The sequence below is a fragment of the Gossypium hirsutum genome, chromosome A05, assembly GCF_007990345.1.
Source record: "Gossypium hirsutum isolate 1008001.06 chromosome A05, Gossypium_hirsutum_v2.1, whole genome shotgun sequence".
NCBI lineage: Eukaryota > Viridiplantae > Streptophyta > Magnoliopsida > Malvales > Malvaceae > Gossypium > Gossypium hirsutum.
Genome location: NC_053428.1, coordinates 28852213 through 28868048, shown reverse-complemented (window position 1 = coordinate 28868048; position 15836 = coordinate 28852213). Strand labels below are relative to the sequence as shown.

The window sequence follows — 15836 nt, the reverse complement described above, 5'->3', positions numbered from 1 at the left end:
TTAGTAGATTTTTGGATGTTGTTCATGTTGAATAATTTGAAGAATTATGGGTTAAAATTGATAGAATTTCAAGTTAGAAGTGGAAAAGGGATTGAATTGTAAAATAATTCATAAGTTTTGAATAGAAGGGACTAAATTGAAAGAATTTTGAAATTAGGGATTTATGGTGAAATTAGAGAGTTAAATTAGTTTAAAGTGGGAATGGAATGAAAATATGGAATTTGTTTTAAGAATAAAAGTTAGTCTCGGTTCAAGGACTAAATTGAAATTTAGGCAAATATTGAGTAAAATTTGAATTATTTAATGTGAGATTAAATTGTGTTGTATTGATGATTTTTAATTGTTTTAATTCCGTAGCTAGCGTTGTACCTGAATTCTCGACTAAAAAGGGGAAAAATATAGTCGACGAGGAATAGTTCGGAATTCTTGGTTTGTATTTCTATAATCCGAATCTAATTATTAATTGTTGTATTTTGATTAAATGTTGTCGTAAGTGATTAAAGTGAGAATTATTGTGTTTTATAATTGAAATGGATTGATTTAATATGCGATGAATTTATATTGGTTGAATTGAATTGATAAATATATATATTATGAATATATATGTGTGTATAAATGTGAAATTGTGCAAATATGATAATTGGATTATTTTTTATATGTATGAAATTCATTTTTAATGCCCAAGTAAACAGAATTTGGAACTACTGGGACATTAGTGGCATGCCATTAAGGAACTTTAGTGCGGTCTCTGATTATTAGCACGTTAGTGCTCTTCGATTATTAGCATGTTAGTGCTCTCCGATTATTAGCACTTTAGTGCTCTCTGTTTAGCACATTCGTGCTCGCTGTATATCACTTTAGTGCTCTCTATTCATTAGTGCATAATAATGCACCTCTATATTTGTTCCGTATATCCGGTGTATTCTATAAAGTCTACTTTGGGCTAAGAATATGAGATAGTGAATTGAAAATAGAATGTGAAATATGTTGTAAATACATGGAATACATGAGTTATATACTCATGAGTTGAATGTGGAATGGATAGTGCCATTGTTTAAATGATATGTGAACAAATTATGGAAAGCTATTATATATAGCAAGTGATGATAATTAAGTATCGTATGGTTTTAAATGTTCAATTGTGCTTGACATTTTATTATACATATTATATTGTTTTATTTTTAAATATTCGGATTATAGATATACCACTGAGTTTATACTCAGCGTACGGTTTGTTCTCATGCGTAGGTTAAATTAAAGTTAGATATTTGAATCAGCATCCAAACCCGATCCCAAACTCATTGCGGTGATGAATATTTATTTTGGTAATGGCATGTACCTAGGATGTCATGTATGTCATTTTACAAAATAATTGTAAACAATGTTAATGATGACATTGGTTACTTTATGCATAAATATATGTATGTTATATTGTGATCAAGGAAGAATATATTTAAGTTGTTATTTAAGTGGATATTAAATAAGGGACGATATGATTAAATTATGATGTGAATATTAAATAATTATGTAATGTTTGTATTTGTACTGAAATGTCTGGTAATGGTTTGTAACCTTATTTCGGCGACGGATACGGGTTGGGGGTGTTACACATACTCATTCATGGAAAAACCCTATTACTATGATAACTTTACAAATTAATCCTCGAGATAGCTAAATTAAGCTATTACAATATCAACAATTTTATCCTTTCCAATTTATCATCTTTATTTTTCATCTTTGCAATTTTATCCTTTTCTTTATTTAATTTTCCATGGATGAATCATCATACTTATCTACTAACCCCTATTAATGGTATATTTGCCATATAAGGACCTCCAATTTTGAATTCCATAGCTATTTGATACATATAGCTACTAGAACTCAACTTTTGCATTTTATGCAATTTGGTCCTTTACCAAATTAGACATGCAATCTGTAAAATTTTCTTAACGAAATTTTTATGCGACATTCCTATTATAATGCAGACCATGCAATAATATTAAAATAGTTCTCCTTACGGACTCGGATTTGTGGTCCTGAAACTACTATTCTGATTTCACTAAAAATGGACTGTTACACGAACTGTATATGCTGCCATAACCGAGTTATGATCTTACTCAAGTAGTCCCATGTTTAATGTCCTAGTAGACTATCTTGAGTTTTATTTCTCGATGAACTACCCCGTGTTTACTGTCTTGACGGGCTCTACTAATTGACATAGTTGAGTTATGGTCTTACTCCTTATAATCCCCGTGTTTACTATCCCGACGGACTCTATTGGTTTCCATATCTGAGCTATGGTTTTATACCTTAAACCTCTTTGAGGTGTTGCCCTGAAGGACCTTACCGTCGTCACGGTGTCACCCCATAGAGCCTGCTGACTTCCGTCGTAATGTTGCTCTATGGAACTTAATAACCGTTGTCACGGTGTCACCTTGAAGGACCAGTCGATATCATTTCATTTCTCATTTCACATTGATACTCAAACATTGCAATGTCCATTTGCAAGGCCTGGAGCTTCATACATCATGGTTTGCACATAACAACACCGTATGAAAAAATCTTAACAAAATTCCATCTTCTTATTAATCCACCTATACCTCTATATCGTCATTTCTAACATTGATGTTCGAACACCGCAGTGTCCTCTTCGCAAGGCCTGGAGCTTCACACATCATGGTTTGCACTCAGCAACATCGTGTGGCGGTATACAGAAACAATATTTCCCAAATCCTAACTCCATCTATCTTATTAAAGATTTCCCTTCGCACTATACATATATTACTCAAGCATCTCATACAATTTATTCCTAAACATACATCACGTTAGTTTACCTATCACTAGTTATCTATTATAAAATAACCAATTGACAATTTGTAAGAGCTCACATAGTTTGGTGCACACACACAACTTACTCTTTCTTTAAACATATACACATCATAACTTAGGCAACCTTAGTACATCAACAACATGATACATGTAAGTCACGTAACATCATCTATCATCCAAAAGGCAAGGTACAAAAACTCACCTAGGTTCTTTTATCTTTATCATTTAAGCTTGTCCAAACGTCAGAGAGTTCTCTGCCCTGACAGCTAAGCATGACAATAATTTATTGGTTAATCTAATGGTGGTAAGCCCTTAGAAACCCAAAATCTTTCAATTCTACAAAAGCTTTGAGAATTTTGGAACAGCACAATTTTTCAGTGGTGTCTGAAACAATAGTTTTGAGGCCACCAAATTCGATGAGTAATTTTGTAAATATTATTATCTAATATTTACTATTAAATATGGTTTAAAAAAAGTCTTTGAATTGGTAATTTGTGTTTTATAATGATTTATTAGGTCAAGTGGCTTTAGGAAGTGAGGTATCGAGACCTCGTTTCTATAAACTGAGCCATAAATATTTTTATAAATATTTACAGAGTGTCATTAAGGTAGTATTAAAGTTTTGTTAAAAAAATTAACGTTTCAATAACTAATTAATTAAAAAGGACTAACTTGAAAAAAGTGTAAAACTTGCTAATTATAAGAATTAAGTGATTAAATGGTTTAATTAATAAATAAGGAAGGACTTAAGAAATAAATAAACCTAAATTGAATGGATGAGGAGGCATAAGGGAAAAAAATAATAAAATAAAGCTATTCAATGGAAAAATTGTAACTTTGGTTAAATTAAAAATAAAACAAATTGAATTTGGATAGTTTTCTAAACAATTCCTCTTCAAATTCAGCCAAAACAGCCATAGGAGAAAGAGTTTAAGCTGGTTCTTCATATTTTGGCTTCATGTGAGTTCAATTCTTACCCATTTCTTGTAATTTTTATGTTTTTGAGATTGTTACAATTAGGTCCAACTAAACCTTACATTAGTTTTTGATTTTATTAAAAATTTTGGAAGTTTACATTGATGAATATTGGATGTTTTTGATGAATAACATGAATTTAGGTCTTGATTTTGTTGTATGATGATTTTATAAAGTGATTTTGTTAAATATTGATTTTAAGATTAAATTGTAAAAAGGTTAAAATATTAGGTTTGGATAGTGAATTTTGGGTTTATTAGGGGCTGTATGAAGGCCTAGAATATTTGGATAGATTATTGATTGAGAAAATTAGTTAATTTGATAGATTAACTAATTAAGGGATTAAATTGCAAAAATTGTAAAAGTTTGGGGTAATTGTGTAAATTCAAAAAATAAAAGGGTGTTAATTATAAAATAAATTGGAAATGGAAATATATGCTAATAAGTGAATAATTTTATATTTTAGATCAAGATCCCATAGATACTTGTAAAAAAGGAAAAATAGCGGAATAGTCCTGAACTTCTGCAATTATTACAATTCAATCTAGGAAAGTTCGGTTAAAATTTAATATTTTGTATAAATTGATGAATGGTATTATTTATTTATTTTATTTTTGAAATTATAATATTGAATTGGATTTCGGTTTGAATGGAATGTGGGATTTGAGTACATTCGTATTTTGGTGTATAATGGTATTGGAAGGAGACAACGACAAATTTCCCAAGTAAATCAGGGTTCAGCATTTGTTACGAACTCTCTTATTCTACTTTCTGTTCAGCTCTTATGAGCTTCTATTCAACTCTTATGAGTTTCTGTTTAGCTCTTACGAGCTTCTGTTCAGCTTTCGAGCTTCTGTTCAGCTCTTATGAGTTTCTGTTCAGCTCTTACGAGCTTCTGTTGGTGTATTCAGGAAGACTAGCTCTTATGAGCTTCTATTAACGATGTACTCTTATCCTTAAGTCATTCTTTGAATGGAAAAATTTCGATAAGGTGATTTATCTAATGAATTTGAAAGACATGTTGTTCATTTTTATATTGATTTGAAAACGGATTTATTTATTAATAGAAGTTATGAATGACAGGAAATTGTCAGTGAATGACAGGGAATTGACATGAATGATTTTATTTATTTGACTTGTTATAGCAGATTTGGTAAGATTTTTGTTTAAACCGTCAAACTTACTAAACTTCATTAAGCTTATTTGTGTTGTTTAATGTCTTTGTAGATTTTCAGAAGGTTGGACGACTGGATCAGCACACTAGTTACACTATCCAGCTTATCTCATTAGTTTTTGAAACATTAAATACGGTTTATATGACATGTATAGGCTTTTGTTCGATTTTGGTCAAAATTTAGCTTATGTAAATGTTATGAATAATATTTTTTTATATAACCAACATACATATTGATATGAATTTAAAGTATGACTGTGATGTTAGTATAAGTGATATATATAGTTGAGCTAAAATGAACTTTAGTGACTTAGTTAGGTAAATTAAATAGGTAAGTTTGGATATTGGTGGACTTATTTTTAAGTTGTCATTAGAGGTACTTATGAGTATATTGGTTGTATATGGTAGTATTACATGTATAAGGCTTGATTTTAGCTTGTGCTGAATGCCTTGTTATGGCTTATTGATGTGTAAATTATTAAGGCTAGGCTGGTATCAATTTGGGTGAGAAATGTGGCTTAAAAAATGGTCTATTTTCGTCCACACGGGCAGAGACATGGGTGTGTCTCTCAACTGTGTGTGACACACAGCCAAGTGACACGGCTGTGTATCCCCTGTATCATTTAAATTGCACAAGTCAGTATGCACACACGGCCTAACACACGGGCGTGTGGCTTAGTTGTGTGGCCCAAGTCAGAGAGTTATACCGGCACGGACATGGGCTGGGACATGGCCGTGTGTCCCTATTTCGATTGCCCACAAGGCCTGAGACACGGGCGTGTCTCCTGACTGTATGAGACACACGACCTGGCCACACGGCCGTGTGTTCCTTGCAGCTTTGAAAATTTTAATGTTTTTTGAAAAATTCTCTGAGTACCCGATTTAGTCCCGACTTGTTTTTAACATGTAATTTGGGCTTCAATGGCTCATATAAAGGACAATATGTTCGATTTTGATTAGTTTATGACATGAATGTTATACTATATGAAATGTCTGTTTATATGATCTGTAATTTCTGGTAATACTCCGTAACCCTATTCCGGCGATGGATATAGGTTAGGGGTGTTACAGTCTTTACTCTACTTCTTCTTTTAATCCACAAATACAGAGAGATAGTAAGCTTACCACTTTCCCCAATTTCTCTACTTTTAGACTTTAATCCATACAACAGCTGCAACATGTAGAGCTCCCTTCAGCTACATCCTTTCCTTCTTCGGAACAACCAAAGAAGACGATGCTTTGGAGGGAAAAATTGGTAAACAAAATTGAGAAAATTCTGTCTCCATACACACCTATTTATATACTCCTTTGGCAAGATCTTTATCGACTGTTACAACCATTCATCCTTAATCATTTTGTCTCCCACTATGGAACCAGTTGGTTCTCATCTAACTAAACCAGAATTAAAATCCAATTAGTTAGAATTCAACCATTAAAATTTTTGAATTTCCTAGTGGAGTTCGACAATTTGTTAATCCTTTTAATTTAATCCTAACTTTCCTTAAATTTTGGGTCATTAAAGTTAATCGGCTGTTACATCATAATTTTTATTGGAGAAAGTAGTAAGAAACTGAAGAAAATTTAAAAGATTGATGTATTAAGAAATATTAGTCCGGGGTACAGACTAAATTGTAAGGATTTATAAAGAATTTGGGTCAAAGTGAGAAATTTAAAATAGAAAATGATTAAATTGAATTAGTGGTGAAATATGTGAGAATATGGAGAATATTTTGACCAAGAGTGAGTGGATAATGATGATGGATAGATTTTTATGAATAAGTTATAATATTTTATTTTATTTTTTACATTATTATTATGATATTTGAATATATTTGAAAGTATTTACTCAAACAACACTTGATGTATTTAGTTTTCTTGTGGCTTCTCTGATCGCTTTTTGTTTTTTCATTTGAGAAGTTGCATTCGCTTTATTTTGGTGCTATAGAGAATTCTCATTTTCTGAGTGTTAGGCTGATTTAGGGGGATTTGGAATAAAGAAAGAACCTAAGACCAACGGTTTGCTAGGCTAAAATTCTAGTTATGTGAGTTTAGAGTATAGATTATTAGGTTGTTTTTTTCTTTGTTTTTTTAGCAAATTAGAAGCAAAGTTTTCATTTCATCATAAGAAATACCAAAAGAAAATCCAAAAACACAAGGAAACAAACATCCAAGAGAACTTGGACTATACAACCAAGAGAACACCCTAGATAAAAACAAGTCTCATTAACCTTTTAAACGTCTAAAATGGTGGAGGGATCATCATCATGCAACAATATTTCAACCTAAGTAAATGAGTATGATCTCCACTACCCGACGGTCCTCCATTTTGGGTGGTTAATAAGAACTTGAGATCAAAATTGTTGAAATATACTCAAGATATGAAACTGTATTTTTCGATATATGACTTGAAGAGATAGTACATTTATTTATAGAGATAAGCCGTAACTTTCTTAACAAACTAACTGTTAGCAACTAACTCAGCTAACTGACTTTCTTTAACTAATACTCTAACATTCTCCTAGTCTTGTAAGCTCTTGATCTTTTTCAATTGTAACTTTAAGTGCACATCGAAAATCCGCAAACAGCGTGATAGGCTTTGTAAGCACGTCTGCAATCTGATTAGCTGATGGAACGAAGTTAACCTAGAGAGTACCATCCTGAACTTTTTCACGAACAAAATGGTGGTCAATTTAAACATGTTTGACACGTGCATGATGGGTTGGATTTGCTGACATTGAAGCAACGGAGGTGTTATCACAGACGTTTGTTGCAAGACCAGGCCAAGTTCTTCCAGCAACTGTTTTACCCATAGCAACTCTGACACGCAATTTGCTAAACTGCAATATTTCGCTTCTGAATATGACTTGCTTACCACAGCTTGTTTCTTGGAGCACCAAGCTATAGGATTTGCACCTAAGTAAATGACATAGCCTGTTGTGGAACGTCTGTCTTCCACCGATGATGCCCAGTCTGCATCAGAATAGCCCACAAGCTGAAATGATCCGTCTGACAGAAGCAGTCCATGCTCCATAGTCCCACTTAAGTAACGCAAGACTCGTTTGACTCCTCTCCAATGAGTATCACTAGGGGAGTTCATATATTGACTGAGCTTGTTAACACAGAAAGATAAATCAGGCCTGGTAATACACAAGTATTGAAGCATTCCTACAGTACTCCGATACAAATAACCATATGCAAAAGGTTGACTATCATCTGAGGCTACCAACTTAAGGGTGCCTACCATGGGTGTAGGTGTAGCAGCAGCATCAGTCATGCCTGTTTTATGTAACAGCTCCTGAATATACTTGCGCTGACTGAGAAGGAGCCCTTGGGGTGTATATTTGACTTCAATACCAAGGAAGAAGATGAGCCTACCCATGTCTTTAAGAGCAAACCGATCTTGAAGCTGCTGCACTACACTATCTATTTCGGCATTTGAACTACCAGTGAGAACGATATCATACACATAAGCCATAAGGTAGACTTGACCAGTGGAGGAGGTTCGAAGAAACAACGATGGATCGGCCTTGGATGCACTAAACCCAAGCTTGTCAATTAAAAATTGCATGAGTGTATGGAACCATGCACGAGGAGCTTGCCGTAGACCATAAAGGGCTTTGTTTAGCTTGCAAACCAGCTTCTGACCATCAACTCCTAGCACCTCAAACCCAGGTGGCTGGTCCATAAAAATATCCTTAGTCAGCTCCCTATTCAAGAAGGCGTTATTGACATCGATTTGATGCAGCCTCGAACCCTTCATGACAGCAACAGCAAGTATGGTCTGAATGGTAACTGCTTGTACCACTGGACTGAATGTATCTCGAAAGTCTGTCCCTGCATGTTGAGAGAACCCCTTCGCAACTAATCTAGCTTTGTAACGATCAATGGTTCCATCAGCTTTCTTTTTTACTTTAAATAGCCATTTACAATCAACTGTTCTGCGATGGTCAGGAAGGGGATTTGTCCATGTATTGTTGCGCACAAGAGCTTGTAATTCAGCCTGAACGGCATCTTTTCAGCACTGATGAACCATAGCAGCATGAATATCTGTATGGTTGTCAGGTGGTGAACAAGAAGTGGTGCTTAGATAAACTTTAGGTTTAAAGACACCTGCCTTACTTCGAGTAACCATTGCATGTGTGTTTTGTGGGAGAGGGAATGAGGAAGAAGGAGGAACAAGAGAGGTAGTATGAGAGGACTGAGACATTGGACTGTTAGAAGAAGCAGGTGAAGTGACTGGAATAGGTGAAGTGGAAAGACTTGTGTCAGGCAGTGGATAAGAAACGGACGAAGACCTGATGGGTAAAAAAACACTGCACGGTTGCTGTTGGTTTTGTGGAGAGACCAAAACATTTAATTTGGAACTAGTATGAGGTTGTGATGCAGGTGATGCAGGTGATGCAGGTTTGTCATTAAGAGTCTTAAAAGGAAATTTGGTTTCATGAAAGGTAACATGGCAGGATGTGTATATACGACCATTACTAGCTAGACAACGATACCCTTTGTGAATAGGTGAGTATCCTAGAAAGGTGCATGGACTAGATCGAAATTGAAGCTTATTTGTGGTGTACGGTCGAAGGTATGGGAAGCAAAGACAACCAAATGTTTGAAGGAATGAGTAGGATGGTTTAGTGTTGAAACGCTTCTCATAAGGAGAGACAAAACCCAAAGGAGATGAAGGCAATCTATTAATGATATAGACAGCACAACTGAAGGCATCATTCCAGAAAGTCACAGGCATGGAGGCATGAGCAAGCATGGAAAGCCCAGTTTCAACAATTTGACGATGCTTGCGTTCAACCAAGCCATTCTAAGCTGATGTATAAGGACAGGTGAATCTCTGCTGGATCCCATGTTGAGTTAGATACTGTCTGAGAACTTGAAACTCACCCCCACCATCTGTTTACAGAGCTCGTAATTGGAGGCCAAGTGATCGCTCAGCTTGGCGATGAAAATTTGGAAACACCGTAAGAACTTCTGATTTCTTCCGTAAAAAGTACACCCATGTGTAACGAGTGTAGGAATTAGTGAAGGCTACATAAAATCGAAACCCATTGGAAGTAACCGGAGCAGGTCCCCAAACATCAACAACCACCAGTTGCAAATGTGCAGTATACTTAGTTTCAAAAGTGAAAAACGGCAGCTTGTGCTCCTTTCCCAGATGACATGCCACACAAGCAAACGATTCTTTATTAGTATCAAATGACTCATTACAATGTGACAAAGCTTTGAGCAAAGTTTTTTACAAGGATATCCTAATCTAGAGTGCCACACACTTAAAGGGATAGATGCACTAGCTGTACAACAGCGAGCTGTACCAACAACCTGACCACCCTTAACATCATCTTGTAAATGTAGTTTGTACAACCCTTGATGAACTGAGCCTTGAAGAAGCACTTCCTTAGTTCTCAAATCTCGTACCTTGCACTGTGTAGGAAGAAACTCAACCATGACTTGATTATCTCTTGTAAACTTAGATACAGAGAGTAAGTTTTTGGTAATACCAGTTGCAAATAAAAGAGACTTCATGTACAGTGGTCTTGTTCTAGTAAGTAAAGAGGATTGACCAGAACAAAGAACAGGGAGGGCATTACCATTACCCACATATACTGTACCGGCCCATTGCGAGAGGTGCTATCACCAAGAGAGCTAACCGAGTGCGTAAGGTGATGCGTTGCTCCAGAGTCAGGATACTAAGCATTGTCAGCCACGATTTCAGCTGTTGCCAAAAAAACATTCGGTTGTGCAGCAAGAGGCGAAGGAGTACTAGCACGTTGTACAGAGCTGCTGACAAACGGATTTGACCAATTGTGTTGAGAAACTAATGGAGAGGACCAGTTGGACGGTGGAGGAATCATAAAGGGTAGTGATGACCAAGAGGGCAAACCCGATCTATACATGCATATATTGGCTTGCGGTGGTAGTCTGTAGCCAGTACTTTTATATGAAGTATCAAATCTGTGATAACACCGATCGACTAGGTGTCCTATTTTACCACACAGCTGGCACTGAATACGCCCAGAAGAACGACCATGCCAGCGACCTTGAGAATTGGAGGGACGATAGGCTGGTGCTGAACTACTGTTAACTATGTCAGCCGACTGTTGTGTCACCAAATTAACAGAACTAGGAACATCTTCAGCATCAACTAACATAGTTGTTACACTCTAAACATTGTAAGGGAGTTGACTAGCAACAATAATAGAGATCACAGACTCATACTCAGGTGGTAACCCATTGAGAATCGCAGTGACATGCTCATGTTCACTGATAACCTCTCCACAGTTGGCAAGATTATCACAATAGAACTTAACCTTCAACAAAAAATCTCACATAGAAAGTTCACCCTTGCGTTGTGAATGAAGTGCCCAACGATAAAACATCAGACGAGAAGTAGATTTACTGCCAGATAATGACACTATAGCATTCCAGATTTGAGTTGATGTATCAAGCCCAATAAGATGAGGGAGAACGATCGGACTTACTGAAGATAGAAGCCAGGAGGCAAGAGCACTATCTTGCTGTTCATACTTTGTAAAATCAATGTTTTCTTGAAGAACACCATCAGCGCCTGTAATCAGCCGAGGAGGTGGAGTAGATCGATCATCAAGAAACTGTTGAAGCTTATAGGTTTTAACAGCCAAAAGGACCTATTGCCGCCACAAAAGATAGTTAGAGTCATCAAGAAGAATACTGAGTTTCTTGGTGGCAAAAAAACGACCATCAACGACCTCTTCATTGAGATGAGAAGCCATTCTGGGGGTAGCAGAATGTTCGACAGATGGACTGGAAATGGGATCCATGAAGCAAACAAACCACAAGACGTCAACCCAGGAAGAAAAGGTCTTCTGATACCATGTTGAAATATACTCAAGATATGAAACTGTATTTTTCGATATATGACTTGAAGAGATAGTACATGTATTTATAGAGATAAGCCGTAACTTTCTTAACAGACTAACTGTTAGCAACTAACTCCAGCTAACTGACTTTCTTTAACTAATACTCTAACAAAAACGAGGGCTTAAAAAACATAAGCCCATACAAACTTGAAAATCCATACCAAATTAAACCCGATAACATAACAGGATCCCAAAAATAAAGGTTAGAAAAGGGACAAAACATATGCCTAAAAAATGAGGAAAGAAAAAACAAACCACCTAGAAAAGATCAGTTTCACCGGGCAACCAATCTCCCAACCTTCAAATATGCATCGAGGAGACAAAACTCGAGCTCAACCCAACCCTTGGGCCATAAAAGGTTGCTATTCCAATGCTCAGTCTTCTTCCTATTGGAAAATCGGTCGGAGTTCAGCAATAATAGGATAACATCAGTGCAAAATAACTCGAAAACAATAATCATCCATTGAGAATGACAAATTTAAAGGTAAATCACCTATGAGGTGTACGATTTACCTCTTTAATACAAGATTATTTTTCCCAGATTCAGCACTGTCTCATCACATCAGTTGCAGGAAGCTGTTGGCTCTCGTGCCGCAACTAATCTATTTGAATTGTATGATCGTGGGGAAATTGAAAACTAAAGCTGCCAAATGCAAGGCAACTAAAACTCGCCCAGTCCTGCATGCCAATAAAAGTTATAATATTGGAGCCAATTTATGGAGCTGGCCCTGGTATTGGGCTATATTGGGCCCAGCTGAAGCTTATTGATAAGATAAGGCTTTCACTATAAGACGAGAGGGCCGATCAAACAAATGTGCATACTGCAAGATGCAAAACCAGACAATATCATGCTCAATCCCCATTCCCTACATTTATGGATCAACCTTTTTCCTTTGCTTCAAACTTCAAAATAAATTTCACAAAAAATATAAATTAATTTTGGAATTCTTCATGAGTAAAACAGAAAATTATAAATTTATGTTTAAATAAAAATTTCCAACATTTACTTATAGATCCTATACAATTTTCTGTTTTGCTTATTGAGGATGAACGATACTCATGCATGGATGGTATATAAAATATTATTATTAATTTTTTCATGACAAAGGGGGCTTGATCTGCACACATAGGGAAGACCACAATTTGTTTTTGATAATTGGATGAAATTGAGTGGAAAACAACATAAAGAAAGAATAATGTTAAGATGACAAAATGGGATGTAGGGTGGAATTGAGTGTTTAATCACTGGTGATGCAGTTTATTGAATCTCATGAAGATTCTTCTCATCCTATTACAGCCTGGAAGAATTTAGCACTCATCTTATCACCATATCTCCTGATCTTAAGACAGACCCCAGGATCCAACTCCACCATTTTGCTCACCCAAAGTGGGGGAATTCACAAAGGTTGAATTGATGCTTTTCAACTTTTCAACTTTTCAGTTAGTATATATTCTTGTTTGAAATTCATATACATGAGATATGATATTTGATATTCACCCAAACCAACAGGTAATTACTTTAGGGAGTAAAAAAATAAATTATATTAAATTATAATTTCATAAATTCTAAGGGACTATATGATAAATTTACCATTTTTTAGAGTTTTAAAGTCGCTGCTTATCCCTTGATTGCACCTCTGATCGGAGATATGGATATTGATACAACCTTTTCATGCACACATATTTGTTAGATCACAACCCGATGGATTTAAACTTGAGTATATAATAAAAGGACTCACTACAAGCGGATAATCTTAAGTAAACATTAATTAACATCTCATCTTTTGCAGGTTCTAATAGATATAACACGTTGTCCAAATATTTTAGTGCTGTAATAATTTGTGAGGAAAATTCCATCCTTATCATTGGAATACTACTTGTCTCCCAGCTTATACCTATCAAATCATCTCCCTCTATTCAGCCAGCGGATTAACATATCCTTTGAATTAGCCTCTAATATTCCCCAATAACTCCCATCTTAATCTACAACCTATTATTCGTTTTGACTTCTTCAACTTCATGCCCCTTTGTCTTGCAAAACGTACCTCTCAAGTACGAGCTTTTTATACATATATCAGAATGGATCTTCAAAGTTTCTAAGATCAGGGTTCAGCATGAGTAAATTATTTAAGTCATTGAACGCTATAATGATAGCAGGAAAATGGTGATCAGTATTTGATGTCGAAATGGCTTGAAAAGACAGTAACGTTGTTTCCAAATGTTAATCGGTTTTAACTTGTTTAAACCAGTTCATTTCTTAGAGAACACTGACCTTATTTTGACTATGAAAAGCTCGAAAGGTTCCCTTGATTCATCAATGCAAAAGGACAACCATAAAAAGCTTAATTAGGGTCCTTTTCCCATATATTGATAGGATAAAAATGCTAGCTAGGATTCCATAGCCCCAATCCACCAACTTGCAGATCGAATGCTAGCTAGGCTACCCAGTGAAAGTATATTGAAATGGAAAGCTAATATTGTATATATCATGGACGTGGTTGATGATTATTCTATATAATCATCAACAAGATAGGTGCTTGAAATGGATCTCCTTTGTAGATATTCCCCAAAAAAGTTGGAAATAAGCTCCGAACCAAGTTTTAAAAAGGCACTTTTTACTATACAAACCAACCCATATTATCTTTTTCAATGTTTAGAAAGGAATTAATTACCACGATAAATTAACTAGCAAGTAGGGTTATAATGAAAGCGTAGGTATATGTTGCAGCCTGTCAAGTTTGACAGTAAGCCATAAACAGGTAGCGGGTGCAGATCATACCCCTCATTTTGATGAATTCTACATATATGATTCATGTGGCTACTTTCGGTTGCCCTCGTTTTGCACTATGGGATCGTGTTATTCAAAAGTGAAACATGTGGTTGGCCCACTTCCAGCTGCAATTTACTCAACTTACTTGAGACCAAATCTATGATTAGCAGTGATTTTTAATCATGGGACCACGTTGATGGTTTCGAGTTTAGCTATCCAAAACAATCTAATAGGTTTGGTTTCCAGCATTTAGCACTGTGAACCAAGTGCAATCTCCATGGCTTGCCTGGTATAATCACAACAAGGATATAATTCTTGTCTCATCACCACATGTTTTTGAATAAATTGAAGAAAATGTCTACTAACGAAGGAATCCACGTTAAAATTTGTACTCGAATTCAGAAGAAAATGTCTATATCCATGCAAATATCTTTGTGATTGCTTACAATTAACCAACATTACAGTGATGCTGCTAATTTGGATCCAAGTTCGAGTAACACAATTAACAAGTATATATCAGATACTAATACAACTTTAGGGGCTAACACAAATGTACTGAAGTATCAAAGACCTGACCGATTGTTAAAGCAGGGTACCCAAGTTTTACATGGTAAAAAGAGCGTCTGAGACATCATTCAGTAGCAAAACACGAAGAGGTACAAAAAGAAAATATTGCACGGAAAAGGGTCTAGCGAAGCCAGCTAAAAAAGCTTTGGCATGTTGTTGAGAAAGAGAGTAACAACAAAATATAAGGGCAAAAGGCTCAAAAAATGACTGAGATTTATTACAGCTTGACAGCACTTATCAGCTTCCAAAGCTTTTCACTGGTCAGCAATGGTGAACCCGTGAATGCTTAACTATGGACCCACCTGATGAAGCTTTGTAGTTTACTTCTGAATATACATCGCCATTACTGTACTGCACATTTGCTTTGCTACTTTAACTTTATCACCCCTCTACTGAAAGTACTTCCGATTACTTCACTTGAAAGAGATTTTCTTTATATGGATACCCTTTTTACTTAAATGTTTAACCAAATTCAAAGCTCATTTTGGAAAATTCAAGTGTAAAAGTCTCGAAGTGTTGTACATAAATATACCCAAAAAAAGTGTTTTACATAAAAGTGTTACATTAATTGGGCATAATATTCTTATTTTACTCCGACCTGGTATGGTTATTATGATTT

The 15836-nt window shown here is 35.5% G+C and overlaps 1 protein-coding gene across 4 annotated transcripts; it reads right to left on the bottom strand.

Annotated features, from left to right (window-relative positions):
• Positions 1-7357: 7357 nt before the first annotated feature.
• Positions 7358-12552, bottom strand: LOC121229018 (uncharacterized mitochondrial protein AtMg00810). Of its 4 annotated transcripts, XM_041112128.1 has the most exons (4): positions 12394-12552; positions 12139-12266; positions 11710-11764; positions 7358-11628 (listed from the first exon to the last, which is right to left on the bottom strand). In XM_041112128.1, exon 4 carries the CDS (start codon positions 8736-8738, stop codon positions 7497-7499), a length of 1242 nt encoding a protein of 413 aa, XP_040968062.1. In that variant the 5' UTR covers positions 8739-11628; positions 11710-11764; positions 12139-12266; positions 12394-12552; the 3' UTR covers positions 7358-7496. The 4 variants fall into 4 exon arrangements, with proteins under 4 accessions (XP_040968062.1, XP_040968060.1, XP_040968061.1 ...); XM_041112126.1 differs by having other exon boundaries at positions 7358-10405; positions 10573-12266; XM_041112127.1 differs by having other exon boundaries at positions 11710-12266.
• Between the last annotated feature and the right edge of the window lie 3284 nt (positions 12553-15836).